This window comes from Ischnura elegans, chromosome 11, assembly GCF_921293095.1.
Source record: "Ischnura elegans chromosome 11, ioIscEleg1.1, whole genome shotgun sequence".
In the NCBI taxonomy this organism is placed as follows: domain Eukaryota; kingdom Metazoa; phylum Arthropoda; class Insecta; order Odonata; family Coenagrionidae; genus Ischnura; species Ischnura elegans.
The window spans coordinates 3,156,162-3,168,704 of record NC_060256.1 but is presented as its reverse complement, the minus strand read 5'-3'; the positions used below and the strand labels follow the sequence as shown (position 1 = coordinate 3,168,704).

Below are 12,543 nucleotides of genomic sequence, written 5' to 3'. Positions count from 1 at the left end.
AACGCTGGCAAGGGGGAGAGCACTTTGGCACAGACAGCAAGCGGAAGACCAGTGCAGAGAACTGACTGAGAGCGGAGGCTACGTTTTAAGATGGCGGCATTGGAGCATTGTTACCACCCTACGACTCATGTCCAAATTGGAGTGGCAACTATGAAGAGTATCAGCCGGAAGGTGTAAATACAGAGAAAATAAAAAAAATTTAAATTTCGCTGTAGTTTTAATTTTATGACTGATCAGACCTTTAAAAATATTTACACTTTCATAAGATTTTATTCTTACGAAATGAGATCTAGACATTCTGAATCCTCATCAGTTGGAAGACTAAATGGATGACATTTCATTCCCATTGAAACATGGTGGTATTAACCCTTAACCAGTGACGTGCAATTCCTATTACACTACCAGTGACGTGCGGTCTGGGAGACCGCATTAAATCAAAAATTCATAAAATGTTGCAACGCCATTTTTAATGTTTTGTTTAATTTTTCTTTAAATGCTTAACTATTCTAATACTTATATTAAAATTTTTATGTTCCCAATACGAACCAATTTGTCAGTAAAAATTGTTATTTGAAGCAGGGCCAAAAAACTGATGCCAAAAACACTTGAGTTATAATTATAATATTTATGTATCTATATTTTGCCAGATTTAAAAATAAGACCTTAAATGTTATAGTTGGAAGACTAAGTAGTAAGTAGACATGAAATTTATCCCGCTTATTCCTTTTCTTGTTGCATTCTGCAGGCGATCATAATTACAATTTTTCATAAAAGCACACACAGGCTTTTTGCCTTGGAAAAATAAGAAGGAGGTTTTCCGTGTTTTTGTACGGCGGGAAAAGTCTACCTACTGCCCGCATTTCAGACATTTCAACTTCTTCAGCCTCTTCCTATGCTAGATGGAGAATTTGCGCAATAATTTATCCTGCCCTTCTCGGGAGTCTTACATTTGACATTCTCCTTCCCATATGGAGTCTAACGAGATCTCCGCCATTGATTTAATGCAATTAAATCGTTTCATATTTTAATATCTTTCTCAGACTAATGAAGCGTAAAAGAGTTGACAAAGGAAATATTTAATATTCTGAAAAATACTGTCATTGGTAACCTCCCGGATGTGTATGTACAGTGCAAATTGTGTAATGTATCTACGCCACCTTTGTTTGCCTTGTAAAATGCAATTACCACTGGTTTCCTTGACTCTATATCATCACCTACCCTGTTGTGCATAATTGAAACTAAACAAACAGCATTACATATTTTGGAGACATTGAATATTACAGACTTGTTCGCCGAGAATCCGTAAAATGAAGAGCCCATTATGCATCCTTTGGATGACGCAAAATCATTAGGCCCTTCTATTTTTTTGATTGTACGAACATATTTAATTGTAAAATTCGCTCATCAAAAATCTGAGACTAATAATCAAGAGGTTCAATATCCCTACCAGTGATGTTATGTAATCCTTCAAACCAGATTTCTGAGTAACGAAATTATGGAAGGGTATACGAATTTTCCTTTTTGGCTCATTTGATTACCACTTATTGCGATTTCTCCTGTAAAAATATTGTTCTTGCCTGGGGAGATCTTTTACTACATCACTTCTGTCATCATCTGTGCTCCCTCCTTCACTATCAGTTGTATTTGTCGGCATTTGTCGACAGATTTTCGCACTAGTTCAGAAACTGCGCACTCAAGGGTTTTCTGGTTACTTGAAAAAAAGGGGCCAAAAAACGCTTCGGACAAATCTAGACGTAATGTCACTTGCATTTCGACGTTTCACTCTCGGTGTTTCCCAGGCTTTTACTATTTCTTCTTGCGGTAAAACTCAATGCTAACATGTCCCGTCCCCAAATATTTCAGAGGAGACCGACTGCTGAAAGATACCCATAAATAAATATTGCGCTTCAGACGTGAGCGCGCGAAATTTCGGGGCTCAATTGGTTCCAATTTACAAATTACATTATATGCGTACTGCCTACTAAGGGTACGAGAAATTCACCACTATTTTATTCTAATTATTGATAACATTAAAAAATGTTGCCATTTAAACAACAAAATGAGTGATATTTCCAATCAAAACTGTCTTTCATTTGTTTAACGTTCACCTTCAGAAACTTCTTGATTGGTAATTTATTCTAACGCAATGAATTTTAGAAAAATTAAGGGCTTAAATATTACAGCATCGAATAGCAGATTTCTCGAATTCAAATATCGAATTCGAATATTAAATCATTGCTCGAATATTTGAATACCTCGAATTTCGAATACCTCGAATACTAAATGATGAATGCTGGAATGTTTGACTCGGTTGCCAATGCAGCAGGCAACACAAGATTTTGGGGAGTAATTTTGATTTCTTTTAAGTCCTTGATTCCTTGATTCGAACAAGAATTTAGCTGATTAATGAATATTTTAATTTTATGGAAACAATTGGATATTTCATTAATTCAACTAACATCGCTTTACCCCCACTCCTGCTGCCATGTGCTAGCTGACAATCTGAGGCATTTTGCCAAATTCAAGCTCTTTTCCACCGGATTTTCTTCAATTATTTTCAGTCCATCTTTGGGAATTCTCACGAGATAAGAAGATGAATTGGAATTGCTATCAGGGAGAAACCAAATATTCTGAGAAAATATCCCTTTGTCTGGGACTGTAACAATAAAGATTTATAGCACCATTCATAAATTGTAACTTGATATATGTTTTCGGAAAAAATACCGCATCAACTTCCAAGAAGCTCTGCTGCTCATATCGAGTTTCGCCAGAATGCTAAGTCTCCGTCATATTTTGACATTTATTTCTTTGCATAAAATGCTTAAATAAACTCAGAAATACGTCGTGTTTGGTCTTATTCTTTTTGAAATTACGCGCACATTACTAACATTTCAATTCAATAAAGGTGTAACATCAATTGACGAAAGTCATTCTTAGACACCTTAGGTGCTAATAGATGACTCATGCAGCGGTTGACCTCCACAAAAATGGGGAACTTCGAAGCTGGTAGGAAAAAAAAGGTCAGTGGGGGAGAAAAGGGAGGGCCCGAAAGACGTTTCTATTGTTCTCGTGTAACTTGGTATTTTTTCGAAGCTAAGGTCTTCGTAATATGATCCCTGCGCGAGCTGTGACCTTTTTTTTTATTTCGAAGAAGAGGAAAGCCTCAGAGGGGGGGGGGCTAGTGCTGAATGGAGAGGGATACCGGATCTTGGGAAATGCGCTAATGTAAGTATCCCACGGTACTTGCACAGCAGTTGTCCTCCAGAAATGGGGAACTTCGAAGCAGGTAGCCAGAAAAAGGTCAGTGGGTGAGAAAAGGGGGGAGGGCGTGAAACACGTTGTTATTGTCCTCGTAACTCGATATTTTTTTCGAAGCAGGGGTCTTCGTAATGCGATCCCTGCGCGAGCTGGGACCTTTTGTTTGATTTTGGAGAAGAGGAAAGCTTCAGAGTGGGTGAGGCGAGAGCTGAATGGAGGGGGATAGCGGATCGTGGGAAATACCCTAAGGTTGCTATCCCACGGCACTGAGGTTCTTCTGGTGGGGGGAATCGGGGATTTTCGGATTTTTTCACCCGACCATTTTCGGTTCCCCTCGTCGAACTCTTTTCACCGCTAAAATCCACGAATTTGATGTAATTCGTCAACTTGCGTAAAACGGCGCTACGAGCACTAAATGACTACAGTTCTCTACATTTTTCCGAGTCAACTACCAACGACGTGCGTGCAACAGTGTATGACGCGAAATTCAAAGTATTCGAGTATTCGCGGATACTATTCGCACATCTCTATTAAATATCCATTTTGTACAACTAAAGATGCTTCCTAGCAAAATATAAGTAATTTTTATGTAAAGAAATCACTACGAATTGTTTTTAACAACTTTTTAAATCATTTCCAACAGCATTGCCTTTATTGATTTTTCTAATTTAGTGACATGCGGTCTTACAGACTGCTAATCGAATTCAATTGCAAATTTACAGAAATTAATGAAAGGAACGTTAAATTTTAAAAGTGAGATTCATTATTATGCAAAAATATGAAGCAAACGAGAATTATAGAATATTTATATAATTATAGAATATATTGAATATTTATCAATTGAATATGCAAATATTCAATTGAATATGAAGAAATTCAATTGAATACATTGACTTTCCAATAAGGTGCTAGTTTCATTACATCAGAGTACACACTTTGTGATGCAATGCTGGATTTAGTAAATTTTATCAATTTCAGAACAGAATTTATGCTAAGTGTTGAATTATTCATTTAGATCATATATGTACTTGAATTTAATGCATCACTTTTTCAAAGAGAGATTTTAGCACAACGTCATAGTGGGATAAATTAGATTAGATGAGAAAAAAGCTGTCATTGAGAATGAAATAAAAGTAGGCCTGAATGCACTAGGGACAGAGTATAGGCAAACAACCTATTGCATCATCATATTAATAATTAAAGGAAAGAAAGGAGGTAACAAAAATTAATAAATACATAAAATAATTAAGGGGAGGAAAAATAAAAGTGGGCTCACCAGCTTTCTGCATTCTAATCAAGTTGTGCATTTCTTTCTCAGCCCACAGATGAATGACCTTACGAGGATTCTGAAAATTAAATTGTATGAACACTTTTAAATGATACCCAGTGTCCTCAAATACGTATTATTTATAAAATCATCTCAAAATAAAATTGGAAATAAAGTAATAAAACTTAGTAAGGTTCACTGTTATTTAATTATGGGCACAACCCGGGTTTCGTAACTTGGTTACATCGTCAGGTGACGATGACAATGTAACCAAGTTACGAAACCCGGGTCGTGCCCATAATTAAATAACAGTGAACATTAAAAAGTTTTATTTCTTTATTTCCAATATGGAGAGGTTTCACAAAGTGAAGTCTGAAGTTATTAGTTATACAAAATAAAATTTGTTATACTCTACACAAAATTATTTTTCACCCTAATTCCAAAATGCAGTGTGTCTCTAACCTGCTTGGAGAATCTGTCCTTGAATCGATAATCTTCTCTAATGTACTTCTCCCGAGACTTGAAGCGGTTCAATGTTGTCTTAAAGATTTTAATTGCACATTCTTCCGGGATCACAATATCCTTGGCACTGGAGAGAATGACAGGAATAAATGGTTAATAAGTTTATTTGACATTATATAGTGAGACAGAAAAAAGTTTAACATTAACTAGGTGATATGACCTGTCAGCCACGGCTTCACACTTTCACTGCAGTGGATGCACCAGTGCATCCTGGGAAAACTACTGCCCTGTGCGGAGGATGCACCCTGCTTCCAACTCCGACCCAATTTCAAATGCCCCCACAACCAGCCAAGGACGGCCTGGGTGCCCCAAATCACCTCTCACTGCCGTATTACATTCCGTACCATTTATTATTGGCTGCCTTTCTAGATATTACCTTTTATATTTTACCTTAACTACTTTTTCAACTTTTTACATTTTTTCATAATTTATATGCCATTTCCATTTTTCAGAACTTAATCATCACAGAATCAGAGATAAATACAATATGCCTACATTTAAAACTCCTCAGAATTTAGTAATTCAAATAAATTTTTACATTTATTGTATTTGTATATTAACAATACAATGGAAATGTTAAGATATTACTGAAGGTAGCAAAAATATGCGAACAGATTAGTTTAGACCATTTTCATGGTTGCTTCTTTTTAATGTAATAGATTTTATGTTAACACCTTGAGTGCGGCATGACGTGATATCACGTCATGGTGCGCTATCCCCTGGTGCTGATGACATGATATCACATCATGCATACCCCGAGGTGTCCGGCCCTCTGTAAGAGCTCGGTTCAGTTCTATTATGACATTTTGCCCCCCTAAGTTGCTCAGCAGGGATCTAGCAGCACATTTGTGGATGCCATTTCAAGCAACCTTTCCTGTGAGGATCGGGAGTAATTTTTTCTTTTACCTTAAGGTAAGCCAATTTCCATTCATTTTCCCCCCTGTATTTTATGCTATTATTTTTATTTCTTTCTATTAATGCGTGAGTATGACACATTTTGTAGGAGTTTTATTTTACAAATCATATGTATTTACTATCTGGAACTTAATTAGTTGTGTTTATTTATTTTTTATTCCGTTTTTATAATGTTTAGCAAGAATATAGATTTTTTTCCATCCTTCCTTTTTTTCTTTTTGCGAGCCTAGTATTTTTCGAACCTTTATTGTCTGATGTTAATAAGTTTTATTCAATTAATACATGAAGTACTGTGATTAGTTAAACTTTAATGGAAATTTGAAAATGCCATTACATTTTATTTATATAACGTAACATATAATATCTAACTTTTGCACCCTTTCTTTGTTTGTCAGTGCAACTCCTAAGCAGGGAGGGGATCAACAAGCGGCAATATTACGAGAATGAAGAAAGTTATTTACGGAAAAAGTGTAAGTTATTTATAATATTTATTGTTGATATATGTATATTATGCATCTATAAACATTCTTATTATAATTGCAAATAACTGTTTGCACATTATCCCATGGCTTGGCGAAGGAGTGATTCTTAGGTGTTGCTTTATAAAAATGCTTTTATTTTCTTGATAACGGAGAAATCAAAGGCTTGTGGGTGCTCTCAATTCTTAGTCTCGCCATTGTGAATATTTAGTTCCTAAAGATAGTTTTACATTAGTAAAGCTGTTTGTAGCATTTCAGCTTTGGCCTATTTCACCGAGAGTGTTTATTTTGATCCTGTTATTTATCATAATATTTACAAAAAGTAATAAAATGTATTTATTGCAGATGGTATGGAAGCGAGGAGTAAAACGGAAAATATTTCATGCTGGCTGGTAGTCGATGCCGTCCCTTTTAGATTCATTTCACTCCTCCATCGATTCCTTAATAATTCCTTCCCAAAAACTATGCATGCCTTTTCATTTATCGTGAACCCGCCGGAAAGATTTCCCTTTATAAATTCGGTCTTTCTGTCATTAGACCGTTTATTCTTCCATCCTACATTCCTTATCCCAAGCCACTTTTACCATCATTATCTCAATCTCACTTTCCTGAACTCATCCAGGAGGAAGGCGGCAGATAGAAGTATCGGTGGTGCAAGTATTGCACTATTGCAGTGCAAGCACTCTTGGGCGTAGGAAAGAGACCGCAGATATCTACACTGACTGCAAGGATTCTCCTCTACTCTGTCCCAAGCTTTTTTCTTTCTTTCATAAGAAGGCATAAATAGTATTATATATTTTTGTATCATATTTTGCAAATAGTATTATAGGTTAAATATATTGTTATAAAATTTGTGAGAGAGGTATTTCCTACATTGGTAAAACATACATGACTGTATGTAGTTGTATGTAATACAGTGGAACTTGGTTACTACATTCCTCCTTAGTACGTTTTCCTCCTTAGTACGACGATTTCTCTCGGTCCCGGTACCATCGGAACAAAATACAGGTAAAAGTATTTGGTTAGTACGTTTGAAAAAATTGCACTTTCCTGGTTAGTACGCTCAATTGCTAGACGTGACGCAACCCACAATTCGTTTTCCAGTATCTTCTTAAGGGTCGTAAAGCTCCGAATTCATGATTTAATTTATTACTACTAGCCATTAAAATTCTTGCATTCATTCCACATATCTTTCTTCGACCGTGATTTATCCAAATGCATTTTTCAATTGTATTGACGCGATGAATAATAAAATATGGCCATTTATCAGGAATGTCTGACTATGCAAAACTGCAGCCAATGAGAAGCCGCAATTTTCCCCACCCCAAGCTCCTCACCTTCTGTTGCCTCTGGAGTGCCCACTGCGCACAAATTTCATGAGTGGGCAATTGTTGCTATTGCACGAGTTATCATGATGAAGAAATGAGTCTTATCCAATTCCCACTTTATCTAAAGCAGTACTGCACGTCGTCAATGCTACGTGGTACGTGCGTATTTGACTACTGCTGTGGGAGCAGACGATGCTCTGGATCTACACGCGAAGCTTAGCTTAAAAATACTTGATCTCGGCACGAAAACATACGACATTAAACAAATTTTAAAAGTAAATTTCAACTGTATAATATAAAATCTTCTTGTAATTACCTCGTAATCTAATAATCTTGCGTGTTATTATTCGATATATCGATCGCTATGACAATCGATATGGCTTTATTCCAGAAGCGCGAATGTGTACGGCTGTTGCCGTAATTTAAGGTTAATATAATTTTGTCCCATTTTTATGATGTTTAAAAACAACCCGTTGACATACTCAGGGTTGCTGTTATATTCTCCAAGTATGCTGTGACAAAAAAGAAATGATTTAGCTATACTTGTCCTCTTTCTATAAATACATATAAGATAAATCACGGGAGAAAGACGCCGTTTTCATGTAATTGTCTTTGGGAAATCTATGAAACATTGTGATTTTTTATTCACATAGTATTGTTTTTCAATATAGCGCCCATTTTCTTAATTTTAAAGGTGAAAAGAGTTCAGGAAGGCGATCCTACGAGAACTACCGATAGTAATTGTAATTATGACGACTTTTCCACAGATTGCAATTACCCCGACTGCTATTTTTTACTTTCCTCGTTAGCACGTTTTCCTGGTTAGTACGTTCATTTTTTGTGGTCCCTTCAGAAACGTACTAAACAGGTTCCACTGTATATAATTTGAAAATGGTCATCATTTCGATTGTATTGAATTTGTTTTGGGTAAATATAATATTTTTTTCATGTCATGTGATTCCTTTTTCAATAGACTAGGGCTCTTTCATAAATAAGAAGTAACTAGAGATTTCCAAGCACGATGGAATTAGTCTTTCCCTCGTGTAATTAGAAAGAAAACGCTATCGTTGCTTTCGGTGATCGGGTAAGTAATCGGGTAAGTAAGATTCGGGGCATAGATGCTGCAAATCTATTCCTAGCAAAACGTTTTTTGAATGGTTTACTCGAATTGATATTATTATGCACCAAATGAAAAAATATTATTGCGGTAAAAATTTACAACATTTTTAGATTTTCACAGAATATTCGTAGTAAGAACTGCGATACGTGGCCTAAATGAAGATTACTTGTAAGATGTTTGCTTGCAAATACTATTAGTTCCAGTTTTTATGCATTAATTTCTAACTCGGTCACATCATATTACAAAAATATGTTAATGGCTTGAGTTTAGAAGATAGTAATGAGGAAGTTATGGGTTGATTATTTCTGTTTCCACATCCATTTTTATTTCAGCAAAGGATTTTATACCCCAATGACCCAAAAAGGACACGTATCAGCAAAATCTTTCCTCATACCTTCCTCATCTTTTTGATGTGCCGATGGTACTCCCAAAAAAGCTCTTCCTAGTTCTTACAAGCGGACCGACTAAATCTTACTATCACCCCTCGCTTCATCTCCGTACCCCCTCCAACCTAAGAATAGCCGGCAGGAGTGGTGCACGTCAAGAGACACCCTAATACACCGTCAGAAAATAATCTCGAAAGCAGAGTGCCACCCATCTCAAGCACCTGCAGTGAAATGGAATACATAATGGTATGTGAAAACCATTTTTGTTAAATATCTGATGCTTACGGGTGGTCGTATGGGAAGAAAGGAATTGGAGCTGAAAACAAGAAACGAGTAAAGGAGTTTGTGACGAGAATAGTGGCTTGAGATGAAAATGTAGAAATTATTCAATATTACAGAACCCTACTCCAATACTCAGGATTACTAGTACAAGGAATACGCCGAAATATCTTGCGCAGAATTACCATCCCAATCAAACAGCCGTTCATGGCGATTCCTTGTACTTATAACTTGCATTACATCCATCTAAACCAAAACTTTCCCTATGGCAGTGGCAAAATACCAATGGCGATACCAGTAGAACATAACAAATTCATTTTCCTTGTATTTTTTTGGATACATAGCGCAGAAAAAAATTTGAAAGAAAACGGTGGCGCAGGGAAAAAGCTGACAGTATGCAACCCGCATCATGTTTCTATCCCGCTGTGCGGGTGACGTGATATCACGCCATGAATAAAAAAATTCATAGCTAACAAATTAGGGCCAAGAAAATTTTTTCATTATTTTTCCCAGCTCTTTTGGCATCCATGCATGCGTTTTGCATTAAAAAAACAACAGCCGCACCGGGGGACGATTTTGAGTTTTACATGGTCAGCATTGAAAGTGTTAACTGATGTTAAATCCCTTAATAAGGTAATAAACGTTATGGAGCCGGATTAATTAATTGAAATATATTGTTGTTTGAGAAGGAACGGTGAGAAGATTTCTAGAGGTGTGGGCTGCAAAACATGCTTCACAGGCAACATACCTTCTCCAAAGCTATGTGCGTCAAACGCACTGGTGCGTCCTTCGTTTAATTTGTTTAAAACAATCATAGGATTTTTATTATTAATTTTTACAGTACCAATAGAGACATATTTACTTGATTATGCAGAAAAACTACTGCCGCTCATGGCAACATTTTTCATGAAACTGACCAGCAGTGAAGGAGTAAAGTGGAACACTCTTTGAATAAAATTATGAAGTACAATTGAGAATTTTGTCTCTTTCCCTATCTCTAGGACATTTAAGATACTCTTATACCTCATAATGCTTTTTGAATTCATCCATCACTTACCCTGAAATCATCCTTTTTAATAATTTGGCTGCAATGATATCTGGCCATTTCTTTAATGATTTTGCCAGAGACAGGAGTGTGCCTGATATGTTCTTGCAAAAACCATGTGTAAAGAGCACCTTCTTTGGGGTACTCAAGAGATTTTAGAGTCTGTATGTTACTGGTAGCATTGTCAGTCTCTCTTTCCAATAACCTAAGGGAACACACCATCTCACTAAAAAATGTTTGCATCTCACCATTTACACCGCTATGATGGATTTCTGTCTGATATAAATATCCTTATCTATCAAACACAAATTAAAGTACACATATTTATGAGAGCAATGTACATAATATGCCTAAAATAGCTGTTTTCACAGGCACAGTGAATAGTTGTGAGATGGGTCACATGGGGCAAAAATAGTTTACCATCTGAAATATACCTTTCTAAAATGGGTAATTTTAACACCAATGAGGCAATAACTTAAAGGATGAATCATACTGAGTTAATTGGCAGCGGCACACCCACCTGATCCTCCACTTTATTTGACTTCTTGTTTCCAACAGGTAGCTCACTCTACCCCTAAAGAAATGTGCTAAGTGTTGGGAACCACCCCAAACTCACCATCAGTGGTGGTGCCATCACTGAGCTATGAGCCTGAGTGCCTGGGCAACAGACCGAAAATTTTTTGCAACCAGCATTTCCTACATTGTGGGAAGCATTAGATGTGGGGTCACATAAAATGGCACCCAACAAGGGGTGCGATTGTTTCAATAGTGCAATGGAACTTACTATGAGTCCAATTTCATTACGTAAATTTTGTCATGGAATTATTTTCTGGGAAGTTGCAGTCCTTTTTCAGGCCAAAAAATTGAGAGGTGTAACTCTAGGGGAACATTCAACCATTTGCAGTTTCATCCATTCATTGGAAAACACGGATAACCCAAACTTTCACTTTAATGTAGAGATGTGCGAATAGTATCCGCGAATACTCGAATACCTCGAATACCAGAAAGTATTCGATATTCGAGATCTCGAATAGTTATGCCAAAGGTACCGTCTCGAATACCTCGAATACTTTGAATTTCGCGTCATACGCTTTCGCTCGCACGTCATTGGTAGTAGACTCAAAAAATGAGAAATCTAATCGTTTAGTGCATGCAGCGCCATTTTAGGCAAGCTGACGAACTATATCAAATTCGCGGTTTAGAGCGGTGAAAAGAGTTCGACATGGGGAACCGAAATTGATAGGGTGAAAAAATCCAGGAATCCCAGGTGTCCCCCGTCAGGAGTAACTCAGTGCCGTGGGATAGCAACATAGGCACATTTCCCACGATCCGCTATTCCCTCCATTCACCATTCACCCCACCCAATCTGACGATTTCCTCTTCTCCGAAATCAAACAAAAGGTCCCAGCTCGTGCAGGGATCGTATTACGAAGACTTTAGCCTCGAAAAAATATAAAGTTACCGGAAAATAATAGAATCGCGTTTCACCCTTCACTCTTTCTCCCCCACTGACCATTTTCCGGCATCCATCTTTTCATAAAAATGAGACGAGGTGTTTACCATGTGTCCTTTGTGGCTAATAACGACAGGCACTTATTTTGAATCTTCCCTAGGAGATGAAACTACCACAGGGAGGAACTCAGTGCCGTGGGATAGTGACATTGGCGCATTTCCCACGATCTGCTATCCCCCTCCCTTCAGCATTCGCCTCACCCACTCTGACGATTTCCTCTTCTCCGATATCAAACAAAAGATCCGACCTCGCACAGGGATCGTATTACGAAGACCTTAGCTTCGAAAAAAATATCAAGTTACGCGAGAAAAATAAAAACGTGTCTCCCACCCACCCCCTTTTCGCTGACCTTTTTTACCAACCTGCTTCGAATTTCCCCCTTTCTGGAGGTCAACTGCTGCATGAGTCATCTACTAGCCCGAAAGGTGTCT

At 37.2% G+C, this 12,543-nt stretch overlaps 1 protein-coding gene across 1 annotated transcript in view; it reads right to left on the bottom strand.

Annotated features, from left to right (window-relative positions):
• LOC124167594 (serine/threonine-protein kinase RIO3) overlaps positions 1-12,543 on the bottom strand; it is a 56,503-nt gene that overhangs the window by 31,976 nt on the left and 11,984 nt on the right. The window contains exons 7-8 of the mRNA XM_046545574.1: positions 4,988-5,114; positions 4,535-4,604 (exon numbers count right to left, since the gene is read on the bottom strand). Of these exons, the coding sequence (XP_046401530.1) occupies positions 4,535-4,604; positions 4,988-5,114 (197 nt within the window). The remainder of the gene's footprint in view (positions 1-4,534; positions 4,605-4,987; positions 5,115-12,543) is intronic.